Source organism: Pempheris klunzingeri, chromosome 20 (genome assembly GCF_042242105.1).
Source record: "Pempheris klunzingeri isolate RE-2024b chromosome 20, fPemKlu1.hap1, whole genome shotgun sequence".
NCBI classification, from domain to species: Eukaryota; Metazoa; Chordata; class Actinopteri; order Acropomatiformes; family Pempheridae; genus Pempheris; species Pempheris klunzingeri.
In genome coordinates this window covers 14468336-14493700 of record NC_092031.1, presented here as the reverse complement: position 1 = coordinate 14493700, position 25365 = coordinate 14468336, and the positions used below count along the sequence as shown (strand labels likewise).

Sequence of the window (25365 nt, the reverse complement as noted above, 5' to 3'; positions counted from 1 at the left end):
TGCTGATGTGATTACATTAGATTAGTCATCTGGCCCAGTGAGAGCAGTCTGTCAGAGAGATAGAGAGGGGAGCTGAGGAAAATGTCAGTCTTCTGCTAAGAGACTGTCACTCCCTGACCGGCAAGGCGGCGAACATCAGCTGAAGGAGCGAGAGGGCAGAAAATGTCTTCGAAGTTTAAGGAGGACAGCGAACATAAAGGCCAATGATCCTTTGCTGGTGTTGACTTGTGAACAGAGTGGGCGTGCTTCGGCCCTACTGATCATCACCCGGAAGGGTGTGTGTGGGAAAGTATCTGCATTAAGGCGTTTAAAAGGCAGCAGGCGGATACCATTAGCCTCACTGCCAAGTGATGATTGATCCAGCTTTTGTCATGGCTACTGTCAATATGAAACTTGATTTAACTAAATAATGTTATCAAAACTATTAGTTGGGCCATACACAATGATCAACTCTTTAATGATGATGCTCCATTCCCATTACAACTGGTTAACAGGAATCATACAATTCAGGAAACTTAGGTAATGTGTAAAAATAGCTCCTAACCCCCACCACACCATGTGGCTCTGTGCTTACCCCAGTTTACGATAAAAAAAACAAAAGTATAAGATGTTGATATTCAAAAGCAATCTTTGTTTTTTACTGTTCCGTCTGCCTCAGCCAGCTTATATTAACACGCTGAGAATCAATACATTCAATAGCGGCTGACAGAAGGAAGTGTGCTATTGATCAGCTTCTATCTGTGTGTTCTTTTATATCTGCTCACCCTGAAGTGCTGCACAATGAGATGCAGTATGTGGACCAGCTGAGGTACAGTGTGCCCCTCCTCCACAATGATTTTGCGAGTCCAGTGGGTCAACATCTGGTGGCCATCTTCCATGCGGGCAGGTACCGCTGGGGTCAGAATGGCCATGGCCTGTCGTACGATAGCCCGGGCCTCCATGGTGTGGGCCTTCAGTAGGCTGTGGAAGACCTGTACAAAGGAGAGGTAACACACTTTTTAATATACTTGTATTGGTTAACTGTGAACGGTACCCAACCCCATCCTCAAATGAGCTTCTCTTCTCTCTCTGCATTCCAACTCACCTGCAGGACAATCTTCTTGTGAATGGCAAACTTTGCAATGATGTGGGCCAGAAGTAAGTGACCACTGTATTTACAAGCAGGGTCCACACAGGCTTTGGGCAGTAGGCATGGCCAGGCGAAGGTCATGAGGCGCCGCAGCTTGCTGTTGCGTGACTTGTTGTTGTCATGAATGTGGTGGGGCGCGTGTTCCACCAGAAGGGTGGAGAACTGCAGCAGGCAGATTCGCAGCGAGTCCAGCAGGTCAGCCTGCTTCTCCGGGTCCAGAACCTTGGAGAGGCAACACGTGTCAGGTTAAAGATTTCTACGTGAAGGGGAAATAGGTAGTTTTGGCTGGCAGTGGTACAGTATATCTGCAGAGTTGCAGATCAATAACAGTGATTGAATAATTATTTTTCAAGGTGGTGAGATGTTCCGTGAATAAAACAAATACAAATTCTTTGTGTGTAGAATAAAAATTCTGTTGGTGCAGCTGTAATTCTTAGCAGGTGCCGATAGAGGTCAATAGAAGTCTTAGATTACTTATGCACCTTATGTAAATAATAAATTACACTTTCACGGCAAAATACTTTTTCACATATTGAAAACCTCTTACAAAAAAAACAGCTCCCCACTCAAAATACCCATCACCATCTGAATTCCCTGGAGAGAGGTAAAAAGGAAAGGAGAGCACACAGAGGGGAGGAAATGAGTTTTAACCAGAGCGTAGAGGAGCCATTAGCAGCCATTAGGACTGGTGTTAGTCAGTGATGAGATCAGCCACAGCACAAACAAACATGCTGACCTTTACCATGGTCACACCATGACATTTACACCAGGAATTATAGTCTGGCCTGATGAATGAAACGTGATGGAAAGTGGGACCGGTGGGAGGGAGAGAGAGGGAGAAAAGCAAAGACAGATGGAAGAGACGAAAAGGAAGAAGAGAAAAATGGAATGACTGCAATTAATTGATCGAGTAATGTGTGGACATGAGAGAGGAAGAATCAGACTAAATGGGATGATGATGGCTGAGAGTATGAAGATGTGCTGGACTGATAAGACATTATGAGAGGAAATGCAGCATGTAATGAAATCAGAGAGATGGATGGAGAGACGAAGCTGTTGAGTGATGTACAAAGGTACAAACGAGGGAGAAGTGAACAGGCTGAACGTGGTGCAAGATGTTGAGAGGACTAGCTGCAAGCATAAGTGTGTACCTTGGTGATGAAGACACTGGTAATGCTTTCAGGATTGTCTCCTTCAGGGTTGGGCGGTCCAAGCAGCTGCTCACCTTCGCCCTTTTCAAAGCTGTACAGGAAGGCTGGATTCAGGATGTGCTGCAGCACCTATGAAACAGAAAAAACAGAACAATATAACCATATCCATTTATTTAAGTGAATGTACAACCTTCACTCCTTTGGGTTTTCTAATGGCGCGTTTCCACTAGTACCTACTCGGCTCAACTCGACTCGGTTTGGTTGCGTTTCCACTACCTGGTACCAGGTACTATTTTAGTACCTCCTCTGCCGGGGTTCCAAGCGAGCTGAGTCGAGCTGATAATGTGACGTCACCAGACTGCAGGCCACCGATTGGTCAGGGAGCGGCGTCACTTGATGAGTCACGAGAGCGACTCGTTCACAGGAATCAAACCCACCGTTTTTAAAACCCTGGAAACAGTTTTTATTATTTCTGTGAACGAGGTAAACGGATACACGCAAACCAAACGCTCCAGGTCCTTAGTTGTGTTTGTTTGTGCCGTATACAAATTACGCCACTGGAGTTTCGGGCCGCCTTGCTATGACGACCCCCCCCACTTTGAGGTGGTAGGCTACTGTAATGGAAATGCAACCAAACCGAGTCGAGTCGAGCCGAGCAGAGCCAAGTAAGTACTAGTGGAAACGCGCCAAAAGACTACTATTGATATTTTCACTTGACAGCACACCTTCAAGAAAGCAGAAACTAATCGGTGAAATCACCTGGTGTGATGTTTCAAAAGAAGAAAATGAAATATTTGCACAGGCTCAGCTCTTCATGCCACATAATTAACTGATGAAAAGGCAATCTACTCTAAAATCTATTGCAAAAATCAGGACACAGGTACTTTTCAGATTGATAAAAACAGGGGAAGGAAAAAAATATGACTTTGAAAATGACTTTGAGCACAACAATATCAAATGTCCAAAATTTGGTAATGACAGATGAAAACAATTTCTATTAATACTAAAGAACCATAACACGGCCTTTTAATTATTCCACAAGTTCTGAAAACAAAAACGTATATAAATTATCACTAAGGCAAAGCGCAAACGTTATTTAATTAATCACCCCGAGACCTGCAGGGATTGTTACCAGGGAATGAAGACAAAGGCTTGATCAGCTAGTAAAATGCAGAATAACCCAACCACAATATAGCTAACGACTGCATTTATTAAAGAAGCTGCTATCTGTTAATGAACCTCTCTATTCAATCCATCATTGGGGAGGACAGGGCACCGCTTGGTGGAGAACGAGCTGTGGCAGCATATGTTCAAACTCTTCCATTAGCGCATTATTCACACCAGCTCGGCACTATGTCCATGCATGGTTGATAGACTCGCACACGCACCACTAAATGAAGACACGAAGAGAATGCATGGAGCACCAGTCTGTTCTTCGGTCTCATCTGTTCCTATTAATTCTGAGCTTCTCTGACATCAATCACTGTAAGATCACAGCGTATTTCTGTAATGCCATTAGATGTTGTGCTCCTGCAGACCATGTGTGTGCACAGCCTACACACAATACATCTGGGCAAGGACCTAGATCTCTTTCTAGTGGTGTTTTAATTTTCTTAGACCCCATTGCCATACCCTAAAACAAATACGTGTGTGTGTTACAGTCCCTCTTGGGTTCCTCTACAACCACAATAGAAGCAAATAGTGGCATTTCAGTAAAATGTATGCATTATGCAGGCATTAAGCCCCCATAGACCGAAGGAATGTACAAATGCCATGTGGCTGTTACTTAGGGTTTGGCCTTGGCTTTTTTTTTTATTTTTAAACTTGGTTACATGGGGAGGGACAGGACCTTATTTCACTTTGGGCAAATCATAAACTAATTACTAATGATAAAGATTTCAGCTTCAGTAATGTGATTTTATTCAACTCATTTTGTTATTCCTCTAAATCTGACTGCTTAAACAAGCTACCTAAATGGCATTTCTATAATTATAGTTAGATATTTGTTATCAGGTATCCATTTTTTTACCTGCTGCACCTTATTATTAAAGCTCTTCTGTTACCGTTTCATTTGTCAATATGAAATAAACTATAGCAACTGACAATAATTAAAGGTGTTAAAAAAACTCTGATACATTTTTGGTTCTTCACCATTACCTAACACACCAAGCTGTTGCTTTTTTTGCAGGGAAATGTCTTGTAAAAACCATCTGATGTTGTGGAAAAACTCACTGTATGTCACGTTGGGAACAAAATTTCATACATTGCTCGTCTGCTTGAAATCGATCCCATGAATAGTTAATAAACGCATCTGAACAAAACAGCAGTACAAAAGCAGTTTTCTGAAACAACTGTTTGCATTAAACAAAAGAAGCGATACAGGAGCAGCATGAGGTCAGTCTGCGCCATCATAGATGATTCATTGCTGCTGTCTCACACAGTCTCTCTCTTCCACACGCTTCTGTGTGTCTCTCGCTCAAAGTGAAATATTCTCCTGGACCCCTGTGACACTACACAAGAACCTCTGCATCTATCTAACTCCCAGGCATACGGAGAACGTACGCGCGCACACATACACTCTTCCCTGTGATATTATGCTTCCAGGAAAACGCTCAAGGCAATTATTTAAATGTCAGTGGAAGCAGCATCTACACTCATTGTCTTGCTCACGACTCAACAATAATCACACACATATTCACACAGAAACACGTCGTCTATCTGTCCGTCTGTCTCACAGCTAGCATCTGCTGCACACCAGAGGAGGACAATTAAGGGAAAAACAACAATATGAGCAAAATTCTGATGGGGGTTGGGGGTGTTGTGGCTCTGCAGGCTGCGTGACTAAACTCTGCTCTGCTAAAAATTCAAACGCAGCATTTCGGCCTGGAAACACACAGCACACTGAGTTGGCTGAACTCTTTCCCCTATCTTTTTTATGTTTGTTTTTTTCCCCCCAGTCCATATGTCACAGAAGCAATACAAACTGAACATGAAAAAAAGAAAGCGCAGGGTGGAGTGAGTAGCACCAAAAACACATGAGTGTGTCCTTGGATGTGGGGGTCTGGGCGCATTTGCCAGCTTCTTGTGTTGTGTGTGCGCCTGTGTGTGCACAGTTGTGTGCTCTTGCCACACAGCCATTTGGTTATGTGCTACAGTGTGCCAGGGCAGACCTTCCCCACTGACCCATTTGTACTTAACAGCAGTGCTGCTGCTCCTCTGTGCCAGGTTGTGTGCCTGTTACAGCTGTGCAAAGTGTGTGCGTGTGCATGTGGGTGTGTGTGTGTGAGCATGCATGCGGGAGAGTGAGCTTAATTAAAAAGCAGCCCAATGATTGTAATGCTTGCAGCAGCAGGTCAGGTAGAGAGGACAGACGCATTCATCTGTGAGCCTCTGAGGGTCTAGAGCCAGACAAAATGACCTTCCTGACTCTATCAAAGAACTTCTGGTACAAAACACGCCAACCATAAAAGTCACATAGATCGGGTCCCGCACTGAAGGAACAAAGTAAGCAAGCTGAGGTCAGGCTCAAAAAAATTTGAACATGTTTCATAATGCATCATTCGGTCTAGGGCTGGACAAAAAGGGGGGAAAAAATCCAGCATGACGCAGAAAGTGCAAAATATATTTTCTTCCCCAATTAAGGCCTAGATGTACGGTAAATGAGTCCTTAATTCTTCCCTTAAAATGTTTTACTAAAATTAACCAGTTGGCATATGTTTGTTTTTACATTATATGTAAAATGTATACATTTAGAAAAATTATCCATCAGTTCTATCTTATTCTCTCCTCAGTTCAAATGGTGGACATGTGAATGGCTGGCTGGTTAAATACTGGTCATTTTTTCACGCGTGGTTGGCAAGACCGTGTATTATACCTTAGACCACCATTTGAAAGTTAATTCCACAAGATGGTTTGCAAAATTGTAAGAGTCATTGGGAATTTCAGGTCCCTGTGGCATTTGTCATAAAACGGCTTATTGCTGTAACTGCCTTTGTACGTACCTTTGCTTTAAGCTCATCATTGAAGTGTGGGTCATTGAACTCAACGAAGCGGAAGAACAGGGCACGTTTCTGTGCAATGGAGTAGTTCCTGGGAATCTCCTCCTCCATATACTCCTTAAGGAATGTCATGTTGCATAAGAAGCGACCTGTGAAGGCCCGCAGCAGCTGGAACAGCAGCTCAATCTCTGAGTAGTTACGCCTATTGTGGAGACGGGGATAAGTTCAGTGCACAGATAGAGAGATGACTAATGTCATCAACAGTGATATTGTACAATGGCACTTTCAAATAATCATAAATACCAATGTGACCGAGGAAATAAATAAAAGGAAGGTCGATGAAATACATACTTGCAGGGTTGTTGCAATAGTTGTTAAGAGGGCATATTATTTCTCATCACTTCATATCCAAGATATTCATGTCAAATGTCCATTTTCAGGTGTTACAACAACTTTGTCAAACACTTATAATTTCAATATGTGTACATACTTGCAGTAGCTCAGCAGGCAGAATGCCAGCAGCTTGGGCTCCTTCCAGTTGGTGGCAGCCATGTTGTCTTTGCGATGTCTCTCCTGGAAGGCCTCACTGACCCAGACGCGCCTCAGCTGGCTGACCAGGGAGTGCTGCCCTGCCAGCCAACCCTCATCATTCTTCACTATGATGCTGATAATCTGGGCAGAAAAGGTTAGAGGTGATATGAGAGTTAAGTATTCAGATCTCGTCATCTTTCCACATATATACACATCTGACCTCACAAGACGTGGATGTGTGTGAAACAGGTGTGTGCTCAGGACGTATAAGCTGATGGAACTGTAATGCCAACATGCATACCTTGATGGCCTGAAACTGTAGGTCCAATCTGGCTGTGGTGGTGGAGGGAGATCCAGGGCGAACAGTTGCTGCAGTGCCAGCGGGAACCAGCAGAGGGACGAAGCGGTTGGGATTAGAGGCCAGCACATCTCTTAGTGGCTTGGCATCTTTGTGTTTCAAAAAACTCTGTATATGAACATACATACACATACTGTAAGAACAAGATACATATAGCAAGACTAGAGAGAATCATGTTTACTGCACTGGATCAACAACTGTTACTATGCATTTAACATGATGAAATTCTGGATTTCATTTAATTAAGGATTTTTACTAGAAGTGATTCACATCAATTTGCTGTTCACAGGACCACTGAGCCTCAAAACATCCTGTATATCCCGGATTATAGCCCATTACAGAGGCAGCAAAGCGCTATTTTAATGCCAAATGTGTCAGTAAAAAGACTAAAGGGACTGCTGCTTAGAGATGCCAGAGTCTGACCATGAACATGCGGCTCCACTGGGGATCATTCAGCGTAGCCTCCATCATGAACAGCTCCACTGTCTGAGATGGGTGACGCGTCAGGAACTTGATCAAAGGCTCCCTGAATGGACTGCCGGCCTGGCACAGGAGAGACAAGTGAGAGAGGGGAAGAGAAAAAGCAAAACATGCAGGAAAAGGAAAGATGGGAATGATTTCATTAAAGCAAATTCAGATTTAGATACTATCACTTTCTTGTGAAGATCTGTGCTGAATAGCAGAGTTGAATGCGCCATTAACACTGTACATCAGATATAGATCAAATAGGATTAGGAAGCTTACGCAAGGATAGAAAATTACTATCACAAGACTATCAAAAGAGTTTTCAATCATTTATTGTAAAATTATCATACATTACTTACCTCACCTGCAAAACATTTTAAGCTATGTCAAAAATCCTTTTTCAAAACGTGACATCATTAAATTTTTTATGCATAACTATGGTCATTTTCCTCATTCCTCACAACTGTTTTTGTAAAGCCAAGAAATGCTTATTTTCCTTGCTAAGCCTCCGACAGACTTCATTGTTTGCGTGTTTGTGATGTGTTTTTACGCTACTTCTGTAGCAGAACTGGACAATCCCTAGAAGCCCTTCTAAAGGGTCGAGCTGGGGTCCTACCTCTATGAGCATGGCTCTCTCTGTCTTCATGACCACCTCGAGCAGAGGTTTGACCAGAGTCTGAGGTGCAGCTGGGATCAGGTGGAAAAGGTTAATGATGGCTGAACAGATCTTCATCTCCTAGACACAGAGTTGGAGAAAAACAGCAAAGGAAAGACGGGAGTGAATTTTTGGACAGACAATGAAAGCAGACACGGACATAATTTCTGACAAAGTCTTGATGGACAGCCACTGTGGAAAGACAAGGATGAATCTTTGTCAAACGACTGAAAATGCAATTTGTGTTCATTAGATAGTTAACTTCGCTCAGGAAAGGTGCAAGGCACCACACTCGCATGAGTTCTTGGATTACATTTGCACAGGATGCAAACAAATAAAGGAAAAAATGCATGATAAATTTCACGATCCTTGTATTATTGACACTGACTAGTACAAAAGTCAAAGGGAAAAAAGGAGAATCGGACAATTCTAAAATAGAGGTTAAAGTGAGGCTGAGATGACAATAACATTTCTGAAGACAACCACAGACACACGGACATAGAAATACAGGATAACTCCACCAGCACCACTGCCACAACATTGGTTCAATTCACCAGCACGACATTGGTTCAACTAAGTTTATATCACTGACAGAGAGGTACCAACAGGGGGCGCAACACCAGGTCACATCTCACCTCAACACCCTCCAACGCAGGCTGTACCGGAACGGGAGACAATGATCAGAGTCAGCAGAGCAGTATGTGTGCATTTTGTGTGTGGCTGTGTGTTGTCTGTCTTCATTCCATATGGAAGGTGAGCAGATAAGACAGGGTGATAATGAAATGAAAGGGGAGACAGCAGCAACCTTTACAAGTGACCTCGGGAACAACTTTTCTCAGCACTAGGTGAGTAACAGAGCAGGGGAATACAGCAATGTCAGTCGAGCGGCACATAATCCGTGGCATTTGGAGGAAAAACATTCTTCTGGCATATTCATACAGAAACTGACATTTTGTTTTGGCTAAATCATTTCAGTAAAAGAAATAGTTTTCTTCTTCTTTCATACAAGCTTTTTACTCCTCCTTACACCTTGTTGCTCCACTCCATATTCTCCTCCTCTCTGATAACCCTCTTTCACGCCTACATGTCTTCAGACCATCCTCTGCAGTCCTGCTCTGCCCGCCCACTCTCTCCAGTTTTTGTCTTTATCGGGCTAAGCTAATTGACCCCCTGATCCTGGCTTTATTGTCACTGCCAGCCGTGCTGTCAACATGCACAAAGACCACCAGTTGGAGAGAGGGAAAGACAAAGGGCCAATTTGCATCTAATTAAACAAACCGTTTTGAGATGTAGCAGGGTGAACTCACATAAAGGGAAGGGAGGTAAAAACAGGCATTATTTCTATGAGGGAGAGGCAGCTGTTTTTTCCCCTCCTTCTGTCTCACCTTTTCTCTGCCTTTACAAGGTTATCTGTCGGGGAGATAATGAGCAGACGCAGCGCTGGGCCCACCACCGCCTGCCTGGCGCCTAATTAATCATTGATTGTAATATGGCCACTCACAACTCATCTGGGAGGAGGCCACATAGAGGAGGTGTTGACAACATGTGACTATGGCTTTGTGTATATAAGGGGCAATTTCTCTGCCCCTTCGGTGAGTGCTGTTTGATTAAGGAAAGACGGACCAACTGATCAAAAAAGGCGCCAGTAGACAGCTGCATTGGCCTGTTCCTACAGGATGTGACTTACAGCTGGGCAATCGTTTTTATTTTCATAGCATCCAATCGTGGTTAGGAGATCGCAAATAGACAATCTAATTGCCAGGGAGCAGTGGGACTAGGGGGGGTGGGGGGTTATGTCACATGTCAGCATGGCTCAGCATCTGACAAAGCTGTGAAATAATCCAACCTTTGAGATGAACAGATGAAGTTACATGAATTTGTAAGAGTGTTGTATTTAAAATAATTAAACTTATCTCATCACCTGAACGATCAGGCACAGGAGGACACAAATGGGACAAATTTAACATTAACGTGCCAACGCAATAACCCCTTTATTAAAGGCCCCTGGTCATCACACAGCAGCAGGGAGGATGCAGGCATCTCCACATTTGTATACGATCCAATGGCCGATCAGCACGAGCCTACTATGTCTATCTCTGTATTGCATTCCCACAATGCCTACATATTGTGAGTGATGAAAGCCTCACATTCCAATTAAATTTTTCAGGGCTGTAAGGTGTGTGTGAGGAACTGTCTGGTTTGCATGAACTGTGTATACTTACACTGCCATCACTGCGCTGGCCTCCCTTGTGTGTAATTACAACCACCTCCATCCACTTCCTCAGGTGTTGCTGAAACAGACAAGAGTGGGATATGATTGAGACTGTGTTGGTGAAGTGCGTGTGTTTGTGCACGTCTGTCTAGCTCAATGGGTAGAATGTGGCACAAATAAGGACTGAATATTTACTCAAGAGATTCAGGTAGTAAAAAATGTTCACCTAATAAACAAAATCTTTGCTGCAAAGCTTTGTTTAATCATGAGAGTTGTATGAGCCCTGGTGGCTTTGGTACCCCAAAATCATTAACCTGAGGTCAAGCTGTCAACAAGAATCATATCTGCATGTGGCATACCAGCTGAAATACTAAGAGCATAATATTAGAGAAAAAAGGGGTATGTAGCAGCAATGAAAATCTCTGGCCAAATTAGTTTCTTTTAAATTATGGAATTATCACTTTTACTATTTGCTACCATTTCTTTTGTGTATTGCAAAATATATTTCAGTTTAAGAAACTAGTTAATTGTCATTTTTTAAAGAGAAACAGCACGTTATTTCTCTCATATTTACAGTTGGTCTTTGTTAAAAATATTTGAAAATAACCTTATTTGATCAAACCTGCTGAATATTCATCAGAATATTCAAACTTTAGAAATAATAAAATATCTAGATACTGCAGGTAATCTATAGTTTAAAACCTCACACTGACACTGGCAGTACAGTTAAAAGGTTTGGCTCATGTTGATGCCGTCATAAACCGTGATGTCAGATGTTCTGAGTTAAAGATGTGGTGAGATGAGGAGCACATGGAGGGGGACGATGACGGTGGCAGAGTTTCTCACCATCATCTGATCACAGAACTTGTCATTGAAGGAGTTGGGGAAGAGTCGTGTGACAGAGGTTAGGCGGTTCACCACGTTGAGCGTCAGGCTGCGGTAGTCACCCAGCATCATCAGTAGGGGGCGCATGTGAGTGTGGATCTGGTCAACCTCAATGGTTGCACCCTCCAGGAACTAGAGGAAAAAATAATTTACAATTTCAAAAAGTTTAAATAAATTTTTTACAACCCTTAGAATGAATATTGTAAAAGAAACAGGATAGAGTTTGTTGTATGCCTCTACAGAATTTTCTGACGTTATACTCTTAAATCATAATCCAGTTTATGTTGCTCTGACGTTGTCAAAACTCATATAAAAATCTGTGTTATTCATATTTGTGAACACATATTTTTTCACCTCAGTGCGTCAATCTAAATCATCTATTTTCCCTTGTGCAAAAATAACTTTCTCTACATTAGACGTCACCTTGTCAGTTTTTCTAGCTTCGTGAACTACTCACTACCCCGTGTGTCTCTATTAAGAAACTAAGGCCACTCAAAAGAGGGCATGACCAGCCATAACAAGCGCGCACGCAACACCAAACATTGATGACGCACACCCACACCCTCACACAGGCGGGAGGGAATGATGCATGGCAGCCACATTCATTTTCCTCTCAGTGCTGAGAACAAACACTCCATCCTGTATCGATCGGGCCATGGCAACGCTCATTAGTGCTAGCAGGGCAGAGATGAAAGAATGGAGAGAGCAGTGAATAGCTAGGCAAAAAAAAAGAAAGAAAAAAATATCACAGGATAGTGAAAAGGAGTGACGGTGGATTAGAAAGAAAATGAAGGACACAGAATGGAAGGAAAACGGGACAAAGAGCTTAGGGTAGATGGATAGAGGCTAAGATGGTATGGATACTTTGATGAATAAAGGCAGGGTTGGTTCAGGAAGCGTGTGCTAAAGCAGAGGGAGGTGCATATGAAGATAACCGAGAGGGGAAATGGTATGAGGGGAGGATTAACAAAGGACTTCTAAGACAGTAAGACAGCAAATGACATGAAAAATGCATTAATGAAGCAGGAAGGAAGACCAAAATTGAAAAAAAAAAAAGAGAATAAAATACTATACATAAAATAAACATATTGTGCAGAAAACCAAACATATAAAATAAAATATAGCAAAATATACAAATAGATTAATTATAATCACAAGGTTCTTACAGTAGAAGGCCGTTTCAAAAAGAGCAGAAAATGTGACTTTAGAAGGGATTTAAAAAGGTGCCACCAAATTAACTAGTCTGATCTTTGGTCGACCGCTTCGTAGTTTAAGGGCACGGTCTTTAATCCAGATTTAGAAAGGTCATGTCTGTGGGTCTCGGGCTGCGTTTTGGCTCAAAGGGAATTGCAGCTGAAGTGAGCGATATAACACAGATCTGAGCTTTCTAAATCAATAAAGCCTTGAGACTAATTAAAAAAAACAAACCGAGTACCAGTGTAAAGATGCAAAGACAGGAGGGATAGAAGTGTTGCCAGATTACAACAAGTGGTAGAGATTGTGGATTACGAAGATGTGCAACTTTCAAAATGCAGCCTCCCTTAAAATTTCCATAGCATTGGGACCATAAAAAGCAAACAGTAACATTTTTTGATGATGTAGGATGAGTATTTTGCAACTCTGCACTTGTAAAAGAAGCATCCATTCTAGAGCAAAGATGGGCTGAATATGATGGTTGATGTGTTTGAGGGGAAAAAATAATTTCGAGTTTAAGTCATGATGAGCAACAAGAAAAGGATGAGAGAGGATGCACCGACCTTCCTCATGCATGCCTCGCCCGCTTCCTGCAGTTCATTGTTGGTGGAGTTCAGGGCTTTAAACAGGGCAGCAATGATCTTCTCTCTGGACTGTGGCAAGTAATTACAGGCTGCTAGGGCATCTAAACAGGAAAGAAAGAACATCAATGACATTCAACTCTTCCTTTTTGGCAATAAAAAAAGATGATCAAATCAATAAGTGAAATTATCAAATGCTTCTAAAATGTTTGCTCAATATTCACAGAGATAAAATAAAGGAAATTGACAAAATATGGTCAAATATAATTATCAAACCAGTGTCTATTAACATGACAGTGGTTAAACCATTCAACTATGAGTTATGAATAGTCTGAAGTGTTTAGCTTCATCCAGGACAACTTGTAATCAACACAAAAGACAAAGAAAATCAAAAGGACAAATATCCTTTCAGCAGTGCCTACTCACTGAGAGCAGCAATGCGGAGGGGAACCAGGGAGGGGAGGCTCTTGTAACAGGGCAGCTTCATCAGAGCAGCATCCTCTGCCTCACACAGGTTCAGCAGCTAGGAAAGGTCAGAGGTCAATAAGCAGAGTGCTAAAAGTGGTGATTTAAGATATTTTTGGCCTATGTAAAATGTTGGGTGAATGCACACACATTTCTCTGCTGTCATTTGTCTAAAGATCTAACATTTAAGCCTAAAATGCCTTTACATCATATAAATGTAATTTAATCATATTATTAATATATAAAAAAAAAAAAAAGAGTTCACAATGTGCTTCAATGTGTTTGTGCGAGTAGCCAACAATTAGAGGAAATTTACGAAATCATTTATGAAAAGTAGATGTGATTAACATCATTGATCAGTCATCCACATCTTCCATACCTCTGTGTAAAAGACCTTGTGTTCCATGACATTGAGGTCCATTGTGAAGAGGCGGGGCTGCAGGGTGGTGCAGAAAGTGTTGCCCTCCATCAGGCCGATCTGGGCGTTGGCAGGCTGGTGGCGGAGCAGGTGTTTCTTGGGGGGAACCATATCTTGCAACACCTGAAGAGAAGGAAACCCCAAGAAAACAATCAATTCATGCAGATTAAAAGACATTCAATAAAAAACATTAAAAAAAGAGACTCGAAAGGGTGATCAGATTTCGTAATTTACGCTGAAAAGACAGGTGAATTTTGCATAAAGGTTCTGTCTAGCACAGCCTTAAATCTAGATATGCTGGTATAGACAACGTCACAGTCCTTGGTTTCACCTCTTTGTGTGGTTCCATGATGACAGTAACACTTTTGCCGGTGACCTGGGCTAGCACCTGCAGGGAGTGCATGGCCTGCTTTCTGACGGTTGAGTTGGGGGAGGTGACCTCTCGGACGAGGTCATGCGTGACCATGTGGAATGACTTGTCCTGGGCAACCAGCAGCTCCTCAGTCTTTTCCTCATCCTTAAGTGGAGTGGCACAGCGCACGAGCAGCTGCTCCAAGGTGGTCTTAGCCATGGCTACTGCTCCATTTGACACCTTAGTGTGAAAATCAATATGTTAGTAAGTACAATGCCACTGCAGTGAAAAACAATGGCGTGATAAAACACCTTCTACAAGTCTTTGTAAAACATCATGTGAAGACAAAAGTCAACAGCAAAAGGAAGCAAGTAATTCTTCTATTCCTTTTGACGTCATCTGCTAAATAATAGATTATTCAGTAATCTTCTCTCACCTCTCCTGTGAGGTCCATCATGACAAAGAGCAGGGCCTTGAGAAAGGTGAGCTGGTTCTGTAGCACCCAGATCAGAGGCAGTCTCTCCATTAGAAACTTAATGGACACCACACCACCAAGTTTGGCATACCAGGCCTGCTCATAGCAGCAGGCGCACAGACGCTCCACAATGTAGGAGAACAAGGGCAGCTGGCATGCCTGAAGATGTGGACAAAAAGGCAGGATGATTAACTTCAATTTCCATTTAAAAACTAAACACATATGAAAGAATATATGAGAATAATCATGAAATCAAAATTTTTTTTGAATTTGATTAAAGTTGTTAATAGAGGTTTATTTCTAACTTCAATATGTCAATGCTAGAATGTCAGAACACTTCAGAGGGTTACACAAGACTTAAAAGTGACATCAATTCTTAAGTCACAGTAATGGGCAGCACAGTTAACCACAGCTACAAAACAATTGGCACAATGAGCAGAAGTTCCAATGTCTCTATAACATTTACAACTAACTGAACCCTGCAAAACCCTGCTCCCAATGACTTACCCTCTCCTTGGAGCCGAGGATGATGCTGGCCACATCGAAGATGACAGCCAGGGCCACTTCTCCAATCTTACACAGCTCCTTCTCCTCGTAGGCCATGCAGATAGCTATGGCATCAATCAGAACCAGCGGATCCATTCCCTTTGAGCCATTCTCCTCGCTGTGGAACATGGCTGTGCTTGGCTGGCTGCCCAGCTGATAGCTCGGCAGCAGGAATGGACCTAGGATTAATGGGGGAGGACAGTAACAAAGGAATTATGTTTAATGAGATAAGTACATTTTTTAGATTCAAATTTTTTAAATTTAAATATGTTACAATTACACCTATGTATCAGTGTAAAACTTTCCTTATTTTTTAATGTTGTGTCAAATGAAATATCAGGAAGCCACAATGTTAAATGCAACCAGAGAGGACAAAATTGGAAAGTGACTGATATTCTTGTGCAGCTGGGAATAAATGCCAATCCAGGGCAACAGAGAAAGCTAATATTAGATGTAGAGAGTACTGAGAGCAACAGTCCCTCACCACACTGCTGAGCCACAGCAACCATGGTGTAATGGCGAATCAGACTGGCTACGAAGGGCAGCGCACTGGGCCTCAGGTCCTTTATCACAGCAGACATGAATGCCCCAGTCAGGGCCTGTTCAAAAGTTCTGCGGGCAGGCGTGTCTTGTGCTTTGTAGCGGTGAGAGATGATGACATTGGGGATCCACTTCTCAGTGAAGCTAATGGAGAAGAAAACCACTATGAATTAGATGATTACATATTAACAAGGACAACATATTAACATGACACTTCCTTTAAGCTGAAAGACCAAAAATCATTGAATGGTTTGTGTTCAGTTCATTCCAGCCCAATATTTCAAAATAAAGATCCATGTCCATTTCCCGTCTGCTGTCTCCAACTTATTTGATTCTCATTGTCTTTAAATTGCATTTCTCCTCTTAGGTCCTCCTGCCTTTCCATTCCTCTGCCTCTCTCTTTGTCCCCTGTTGGTATTTTTGTTATTTACTGCAGTTGAAGGCAACTGGGCCGTGGTGTGATTGAGCAGCTGTTTTCTCCATGCTTGAGCTTGAGTTTTATAATGCCACACGCCAGGGGCAGACCTGATGGATCGCTTCATTTCATTATTGCCATTTAAAAGACTACTCTTTGGAGGAGAAGAAATAGAGGAAAGGGAGGGGGGGTTGAAAGGAGAGGAAAGGAAAGAGGCAAGTGAGGAATGTGACGGCTGGAAAAAGTGGGGGGGGTGGCATGATTGACAGAATGTCAGATCAATTTCCCTTCACTCATTCAGGGTCCATTCACCCCAGTTGGCATTTCATGACTTGCTTCATGTATTTTTTTTTTTTCTTTTAAAACTGAAAAGCTGTACTTGCAGTGACCAAATACTGGGGCAAAGAGAGATAGTATGAAGAAGATGAAGGGAGGAAAAGAGGGAGAAAAAAAAAGGGGCCAAAATCTTTCACAAGAGAGAATATTGCAAATCAAGACGTCTGACAAGAGGAGGCAGCAGGTGCAGGCCCCCTGATCATAACTGACACACTTCATTATGCCCACAGAAATGTGCACACAGACGTATTTGTGTGCATGTGTGTGTTGTGTGTAATGACAGAAGAGTGTAAGGGGCACGTTGTAGCGTAAACAGACAGAGGAAAGTCAATTAGCCCCTGCCCGGGGATCAATGATGGTAATGTGACCAACCCACCCGACAACCAACCCCCCTTCCTGTTGTCTGTTCATGTATGTGTCTCAGGCTCACGCTGAAGCCAGCCAGCGGGCGGGGGGCCTGCGAGTGTATAATTAGCAACTCCCGCTCTTAAGATGGAATTGATGAGGCGGTGTGTGGTGGGGAGAGAGGTGAAGACGTGACGTGAGAGACGGAAAGCAGTGCATGTCAGCAGGTGGCAGGACAGGGGTGGATGTAATGGGGAGGTGGGCCAATATACACTGAGCTGGTGTGGAGGGTGGGGAGAGGGTGGACAGGAATGGTGGGGTAAGAAGGAAGTCAAGGTCAAGTTGAGTCAAGTCAAGGTTAACGAGGGGGAATACTGATCGGACACTGTGTGTGTCTATGGTGGCAGTACTGATACAGCAACACAAAACACAAATATACTGAATATGTCCAAAATAACTGGTGATCAAAATATAGCAGATTATAGTAGCAACATTTATCTTGGATAAAACTGCCTCTTTGCTACAGAAAAATAGTCAGACACAGCAACAATTTAGTACTGGATACTGCAGTACAAGTGAAATAACCTATTAAAGTGTAAATACATGCCACAGCAGAATCAAACCCAGCATGTTTACTTACTTGGGATGCGACAGAAGCTGGTAGAGAGCGTGCTTGTTGTCATCCAGACTGGTCATGGCCACCAGGAAACACTTAATGACCTCCCAAGCTTGTCGTCTGTAGTAGGGCTCTGTGTTGGCACTCTTCAGACAGTCTAGAGCCGTCTCTATCGCCTTGGAGGGAACACACCAGACACATCACGCTTCAAAATCGTCAAATTTATACTGAGATGACGAGCTTGTTTCTATGTTGCAAAATGCCAACATTCCTGAATAATTCATATGGAAAATTCAATTGTGATATACAAGTATATATGTGATTAATTTGGAGGAAGAAACGCAGGGCGCCATCTGGCCGAGCAAAGGTCATTATGATTTCTACATTATGGGCTGACAAGCCACAGCAGCCAGGCACTTAAAAGGGAGAAAATGAACTAATTAATGCCACTCAGAACAGAGAGGAGAGATGATGAGGTGGATGCGAGAATAGAGGTTGAGATGAGAAATGAGGGCAAAGCAGAACTGAATTGTAGAGCTGTAAGTGTATTAGAACATCCAGATATTACAGTCAGGACTGAGACTCTGAGAAGTACTCTATTACTAGTACTTAGATATGAAATTGAAGGAGGAAAGGAGACTTGATGACAAACTTAAAAAAAAAAACCACAGCTTTCTACTTGTGCCTTTTAAGAGTAGACTTAGCTACTTTCGATTTTACCTCTTGAATATCTCTAAAGGCATCTGTAAAAAGGTAGAAATCGAAATGGGAAAACAGCTTTAAAGGTAAAAGAAGCAGAAAAAATACAGAGATGTGCAGCTCAAATGCCATGAAAGTGTTTTTGCATGTTGTAGTACCTTGAAGACATTAAAGACATTCAGATCACTGTTGTTTGTTTTCTCATTTACCTTACGGCCCTTTCTCCCCCTTAACGTGCCACCTAACTAGGGGTGTCACGATTTCAATTCTAAAATCCCAAATCGATGGGCACGAGCTTTTTATTTTGACTTTCTAAATCAAAAGCAGTACTGGCGATTCTCCCACTATTTTTTTTTTGGCTTTACCTGCCCTGCATTTCAAACATCCAAAAGGAAGAAAAAAAAACAAGACAAAGCTGTGAACGCTTACAGGCAAAAGCGTAGCTTACTGGCAAAGAGCCGCCAGGATCTTGTGGCTTTTTGCAGCTGAGGAAACTCAAGCAGTTGACCTCTTCCATTTTGTGAATCTTCCTTTTTGTATTCAAGATTTTGGTTCAAGCTGACTGGTGAAATAAGTTACTGTTATTATATTTCAAATACATTATCCTAATTTGACCATATGGCCATATTGTGGCACATTCTAAAAAAAAAAAAAAAGATACAGCCATTATAATCACACCTGATACCATGAAAAAGTAAATGACAGTTGTTAGGGATTTGATAGTCTAAATGGCATAGCTGTTAGTGCTGGAACAAAATAATTAAATCCAAAAATAAACTGTGACCTTAAAATGCAGAGTCAAATCATATTGTGGATTTGGAGAATCGTGACACTCCTACAACGAACCGTATGGCTGTATCTTGAGCTCACTAGAGATGTATGCCTCCAGTGGGTGTGTGCAGCATTTGAGAGTGTGTATGTGCTGTTTTGCGCCCATGATGATGGCAAACACAGACGGATAGCCAGAAAGAAGGAGCAGCCATTAGTGAGAGTAAATAATGCCGTCATGGTGGCCCACACTAGATTGATGATTACTGACTGGGGATGAGGAGGAGAAACAGGAGATGAATTTAATCACCTGGAGGACACACACATCTCTTCACTCACAGGCTCTATACCACACAAACCCCTGACAGGGATATATTGCTCTCAGTCGGGCACAATAATGAGGAATATCAAGCTCTTTTAGGTTTAATTCTTTCATTCTAAAACTGAAATACAAAAAGGTAAAAAAAAAAAAAGGAGTGGAAAAAGTCTTCAACACTGCTTTCAGCAACACGATCCAAAACTTTTCTCCTCAGAGGAAAGTCATGCCATCATATAAAGCAAGCGTTCACTACCTATAACAGCAGCGTGGTCTTACCTTCTCCATAGGTAGCTGTATGGATGCTTTACAGTCAGTGAATTCAGCCTTGATGCTAGGTCCCTGGACCTCAGTAACCACATAATGCAGCCTCTGAGACTCCTTCAGCATCTTCCTGTTGCTGCCACCAAACTTTCCCAACACCCGGTAGGCCACATGAGAGATGCTTTCAGCTGGGTTACGGAGGGTACGCCATAAGGCCTGCAGCACAAAAAGAGAGGGAGAGAACCTATCAGCTTGTTTATGGGACAAGAGAAGCAGTGAGTTAAACTGCATCACTAAAAACTGATCAATGTCAAAAACAGTGATAACAGATGTCAGGTGTTCAGCTGTACTGCAGTGAAGGTGTGTGTGAGGGATCCTGGCTACGTGTATAGTCTGCAGATAATCCCATGTCAACTATTAACCACTAGAGTGAGCGAATGAACCACCTGCATGAGCTCTGCCCGGACAGGCTGTATATGGTCATAGAGGAAGTCAGGCTGCAGGTTATCCACACACAGCTCCAGGGTGCGAAGGCCTTGGCTGACCAGAGTCTGAGAGCCATTAAGGGCAGACACCAGCGGGTCCATCAACATGGGTAAGTAGGGCAGCAAGGAGCTCAGACGCACTGGCACTGTCAAACACAACTCCACAAATAGATCCTTCATGTGCTGCTTGTGAAGCCCACTCTGGAGCATGTTCAGACCTAACAGCATGAAAAGAGAAGATTGGGAATTAGGCGAGAAAAGAGTATTACAGAGGGATATACTTTTTCACACCAATTTTCAAGTCTGAGTCATGGTGTGTGAGGATCTACCTTGCAGCAGGTTAGGTAGAAGGGGTAGGAATTCCTGGTAGAGAAGGTCATGGCTGCCTCCACCAATAGAGCGAAATAGAGCCCTGAGCAGCAGGAAGTAGTTGTAGGGTTCTTTAGCCGATTGGGCCAGCTCCATGGAGCTGTTCACTATCTTGTGGAGATGTGGCTGGAGAAACGGGACAGTCATATTGTCAACGAATGGTCGAAGACAGAGGAAAAAACTAGCCACACAAAATATACACAATAACACCCACTGACCTTGAGCATCTGCTCATTCTCAGCAGCAAATAGTGACACTGAGCCAAAGACTAGTTTGAAGAGCTTGAGGTAAAGGTTTGAGAGCTCAACATTGGAGCCCATCTCTGGCAGTCTTTCAAGAAGGTATTCCACTAGGATGGTGGCAAACAGAGCAGATGTTGACAAGTTGGCCAGGAAAGAATTTGCCACAATCTGGGAAACAACAGAAAACAAACATCAGAATTTGAGCACAAGAGATGAGACCTTGTTGTCTGAACTGTTACTCAACTACAATTCTGAGTAAAGCATATCAGCCCTGATACAAAATTAATGACACATTTCTTGTTTATGTGTGGGATGATGAGCATGTACCTGCAGTGCGTAGTTCTTAGAGATCCTCTCCACCATGTAAGGTACAGTTGTCTGAAAGATCTCCTTGAAAGTGAGGGGGTTCATCATGGTGAAGACCCCGGCAAAGTGCTCCAGAACCTCTTTCTCCTCCTTCATGCGTACAGTCTGACAGTTTGCCACCCTGATGTACGTCTGCTGGTTATTGGCAACCTGTACCTGCTCGGGGAAAACATGAGCTGTTACACTGGCCTGTTTTTGTCTATTCATCAGAGTTTGTTTTTGTTTTTGTTTTTTTACACATGCTTGCCCCTGCACAAACACAAAATGAAAATACTGGTATAGCAAAAGTCTTTCGCTGTACCTGGTAGATGTCCAATGCCTGCATGGCGTACTTCACCAGCTTAATGTAGATTTGTGTCTCCTTTGGCTGAAGCTGCTTGTTAGGAATGAATTGAGCTTCTGGATAAAGTAATAAAGGCAGGTAGGTTAGGCAGTGTATTTAGGGAAGTCCAAACTAAACCAAGCAATCATTAATATGTGATTTTATGCTGGACACCTAGCTAGCTGCTTTTAAAACAAAGTGTTTTCATGGTTGAGCATGAATCTGTTTCCTCTCACCTCCTGGGGCTTTGCAAGAGGTGATGCCCCATGTAATTGTCTTCACTCCGCACACCAGAGTCTTGACTAAGCTGCGGCAGTCAGACACCTGAAACGTTTGCTTGTCTTCCTTCTCACCAGGTCGGTCAAAGGGTGTTGCCGGGGGCGGAGGCGCCGTGGCAACAGGTGTGGGAGGAGCGGGAGGTGGAATGGCAGGAGTGGTGGATGGAGTGGGTGTAGCTGGTACCCCGGGTAACACCCCTGGGTCGACCACACCCATCTCTGACTGGGGCTTGCACTTCTTGAAGATGGAGACGAGCTGGTAGCGTGCAATGGTGTGAAACTTCAGCACAAACACCTGATTCAAAGGAGAAAGCGAGGGAGCAGTTCAGTCAACATTTCGTTCTCAAGATTTCTGAAATATATATCCGTATCTTTTTTTTATTTTTATTGACCCAATCTCTGTGCTGCCTACCTCCAGCATTCTCATCAGGATGTCCCGTCCATTGCCATTCTCTTGCTCTGACTTTGAGCGGATGCAGTCTACCAGGTTGAGCAGCAGCTTGCAGGACATGGTCTGGATATTACTGGGAAGTGACTCATCATCAATGTTCTTGGCAAAGAGTTGCACAGCTAGGGATAAATCTGTTAGGGGCAAGTTCTGGCGAACATGGTGCACCAGGTCTGCTAGTGTGCTGTAGGCCAAGGGTCTGGAAAGAAAGAGAAACGTGTAACGATGACATTTTAGAGCAGAGTTCTAATCATATTTCAGGATTTCAGAGTTATGAAAACTGAAAAGGCTGTGCTGAAGTAAAGTGATATTTTCTAAAAGGCAAAAAAGTAGCAATCAGGAAAGCAGAAGTGCGGAAAAAAAACTTGACAGATGTGGAAAGTAGCTTTGGAGTGCTACTGAAAGTGCGAGGGTGACGTGAGGGAGAAAGAGAAAGAGATGGCGAGTTAATGAGTGACTCTGATAGTCCTGCCAGGTCTCTGCGAACTGCCTTGTTTCCTATGTTGCACTAATGTGAAATGACAGCTATTTTGTTGATGAGGTGAGCTAGTTGGCATCTGAGGAGGGTCAATGTGGTTTTGTATTCAATCTACGAGAGGATTGCGGGCAGCCTGCCCTCTGGAGATGCAAGTGTACATGACAACTTGACAGTGCGATCTGTGCTGCAGTGTTGGGAGTCAGCTACCTGGAGAATTTCAGTATCTTTGAGAAGTGCCTGATTAATATGCCAGGACACTTAACATGCACCTGGCTGAGCAATCAACCTCAAGAGAAAGAGGGTACTGACTCCAAGGAGATCAAATGATCGTGAACACACACACACACACACACACACAGACAACTCACCTAAGAGTCTCCCGGGCGGTGTAACCAGAGCCAATCAGGATGGATTCATCAAAAAGTTTATCCATGCAAGGTATAAACTCTGAAACACAAGATGATTTTCATCACGATTCAAATACTCCACTACAAATTGTGTTGAGTAGCACATTTTTAGAGGACAAGAGAAGAATAAAGGTACTAATAAAATAGTGCTAATGTTTGTTTTATCTAATATCAACTGTATTACTGCCTCTTTTCCTGCTTTGGCAAAAAGAGAACAACTGTCACTCAAACACCTAATTATGGTTAGTTTTCTCAGTCTTCTGCAACTCCACAATGTCAAATCTCTTACTGAAAATGACACTATTCAGTGAATATGGTTGCAGGCACAGAGGCAGAAGTAACTCACAGTGTAGTGCAGAAAATCATCCCAAATGTGTATGTGTTGTCTCAAGATTTCACTGATGGGTGGCTGAGCTTTTATTCCATTTCATCCAGCCTCACTTTTCACCGCTCAATCCCCAAATCAAAATGAGGTCCAACAGCCACAGTTTGACAGCTAATAAAATGTCATTTCAAAAGTGTGAAATGTGAAAAATGAAGTGTGACTTGGCAAGAATCTAGGGTGCTAATGTTTTGACCAGGATGAACAGGTTAAATTAAAATTAGCTCTGAAGTTTATTCAAGTTTCACTGAGGAAAAAAAGCTGTCATTTTTCTGTCTAAGCCTCGTCAGTTTCCTGCTTCACACTAGTTTGTATGCATTCGTGTGTGCGTGTGTGTGTACACATACGGCTACGTAAATCAGTTGTGAGGATGTGCTTGGCTGCGATGAGGAGTTCCTTGCGGAGGTGAGCAGTCTCAGAGGGGCAGTTGGACAGCAGCTGCAGCATGCCTTTTACCATCTGCTGAGAGTACTTCCCTACCAGGTCCTGATAGGACAGATACAAAACACATACAACCCATAATTAAAGGCAGAAATTGTATACTGACGCAAGACATGTTCCACAAAAATAATTAACATACAAGTTAGTACCAATACATGCCAAATGTTTGGGCCACTCTGTAATGCCTTTAAATTCAATTTGGACAGGCAGGGTTTCTGTAACAGCACAAACAACAGAACACTATATTCCATACTAATAGAATTCTTCTATGTGGGTTAGAAGCTCTTTTTATGGTATTATCAGTGTTTTTGATGTTTGTGCCAATTGTCTGAGTTTTTGTTGTCTTTCACACTCTTCCTGATAATGTCTGCACACAGTCAGTGTAGCAGGAGATAGCTCCCGAGGAAGTTATTCCTCTGCCATTTATTCTTACTCAGTGTGAAAAACTTCAGTAAATATGAAGTCTTAATTTAATTTTTCAAAGTGTCCGCTTTTATCTTTATTCTCCCCAGCTTCTGTGTCTTCACATCAGTGGGCACACTATGTTACACTCTGCTTCCTGCCAATCACCGGACACCCAAAAGGAAGAAACGATATCCAGGAAACCAAAACATGTTTGCCTGATATCCTACATCTTGATATTCTATTGATATTTAGCAAAGTTTGACAAGAGGATGCAATTAAAAGACAAAAAAATGAGCATTTTGAAGTCCAACATACACTACTCACAAAAAGTTAGGGATATTCGACTTTCAGGTGAAATATATGGAAAATGTAAAAAGTGAATGCTACAGTGATATTATATCATGAAAGTAGGACATTTAAGTAGAAGCATGCAATGGTAATTTCTTCATTTTAAACAATGTATTTGAAGAAAATCTAACAACAGTGGTAGGTATACCACAACAAAAAAATTTCGGTGTCTCAATAAATTGGGATGTGGCCAAAGGACGTCCACTCCTCTCCTTTCTGTGACTCTTCCAGTCTCTGTATCACTGTTACAACCTCCTGATGACACTCTGTGACCCTCTAAGCTCAGTGAACACCTCCGTCTGAGGACTTCCTGTTTGAAGCCTCCAGTGTTGAGGTGCTGCTGATCAACTGTTAGGTGTCGTCTTGGTCTCATGATGTCAGAATGTGAACAGCAGGATGAGGAGGACTGTTTAAATACCAATTCTAACTGAAGCAGGAAATGTATTGGTGGATTCATGGATCAAACCTGTTGTGAGTGTTGCTGTTAAGCTTCTTGTTAGAGAACAGCAGCTGGTGCAAAAAGTACTGAAACACTGAACAGTTGGACATGTGCATTCAAAGGTTTAGAGAAGGTCACATTAAGTTCACCTGGAAAGGTTAGAATGCATTTTAGGTTCATCCTGAAATTTCACCTGAAAGCCGAATATCCCTAACTTTTTGTGAGTAGTGTATACACAGTA

The 25365-nt window shown here is 42.6% G+C and overlaps 1 protein-coding gene across 1 annotated transcript in view; it reads right to left on the bottom strand.

Moving 5' to 3' along the window:
- trrap (transformation/transcription domain-associated protein) overlaps window positions 1-25365 on the bottom strand; it is an 80248-nt gene that overhangs the window by 49312 nt on the left and 5571 nt on the right. The window contains exons 12-39 of the mRNA XM_070851539.1: window positions 23839-23977; window positions 23071-23149; window positions 22189-22423; window positions 21735-22071; window positions 21478-21575; window positions 21138-21332; window positions 20787-20978; window positions 20529-20694; window positions 20161-20417; window positions 19730-19930; window positions 17692-17843; window positions 15900-16099; window positions 15377-15594; window positions 14831-15028; window positions 14374-14634; window positions 14004-14165; window positions 13586-13682; window positions 13142-13263; window positions 11346-11516; window positions 10510-10578; window positions 8249-8368; window positions 7591-7710; window positions 7111-7275; window positions 6769-6950; window positions 6282-6480; window positions 2281-2409; window positions 1085-1351; window positions 765-971 (exon numbers count right to left, since the gene is read on the bottom strand). Coding sequence (XP_070707640.1) covers window positions 765-971; window positions 1085-1351; window positions 2281-2409; window positions 6282-6480; window positions 6769-6950; window positions 7111-7275; window positions 7591-7710; window positions 8249-8368; window positions 10510-10578; window positions 11346-11516; window positions 13142-13263; window positions 13586-13682; window positions 14004-14165; window positions 14374-14634; window positions 14831-15028; window positions 15377-15594; window positions 15900-16099; window positions 17692-17843; window positions 19730-19930; window positions 20161-20417; window positions 20529-20694; window positions 20787-20978; window positions 21138-21332; window positions 21478-21575; window positions 21735-22071; window positions 22189-22423; window positions 23071-23149; window positions 23839-23977 — 4938 coding nt within the window. The remainder of the gene's footprint in view (window positions 1-764; window positions 972-1084; window positions 1352-2280; window positions 2410-6281; window positions 6481-6768; window positions 6951-7110; window positions 7276-7590; window positions 7711-8248; window positions 8369-10509; window positions 10579-11345; window positions 11517-13141; window positions 13264-13585; window positions 13683-14003; window positions 14166-14373; window positions 14635-14830; window positions 15029-15376; window positions 15595-15899; window positions 16100-17691; window positions 17844-19729; window positions 19931-20160; window positions 20418-20528; window positions 20695-20786; window positions 20979-21137; window positions 21333-21477; window positions 21576-21734; window positions 22072-22188; window positions 22424-23070; window positions 23150-23838; window positions 23978-25365) is intronic.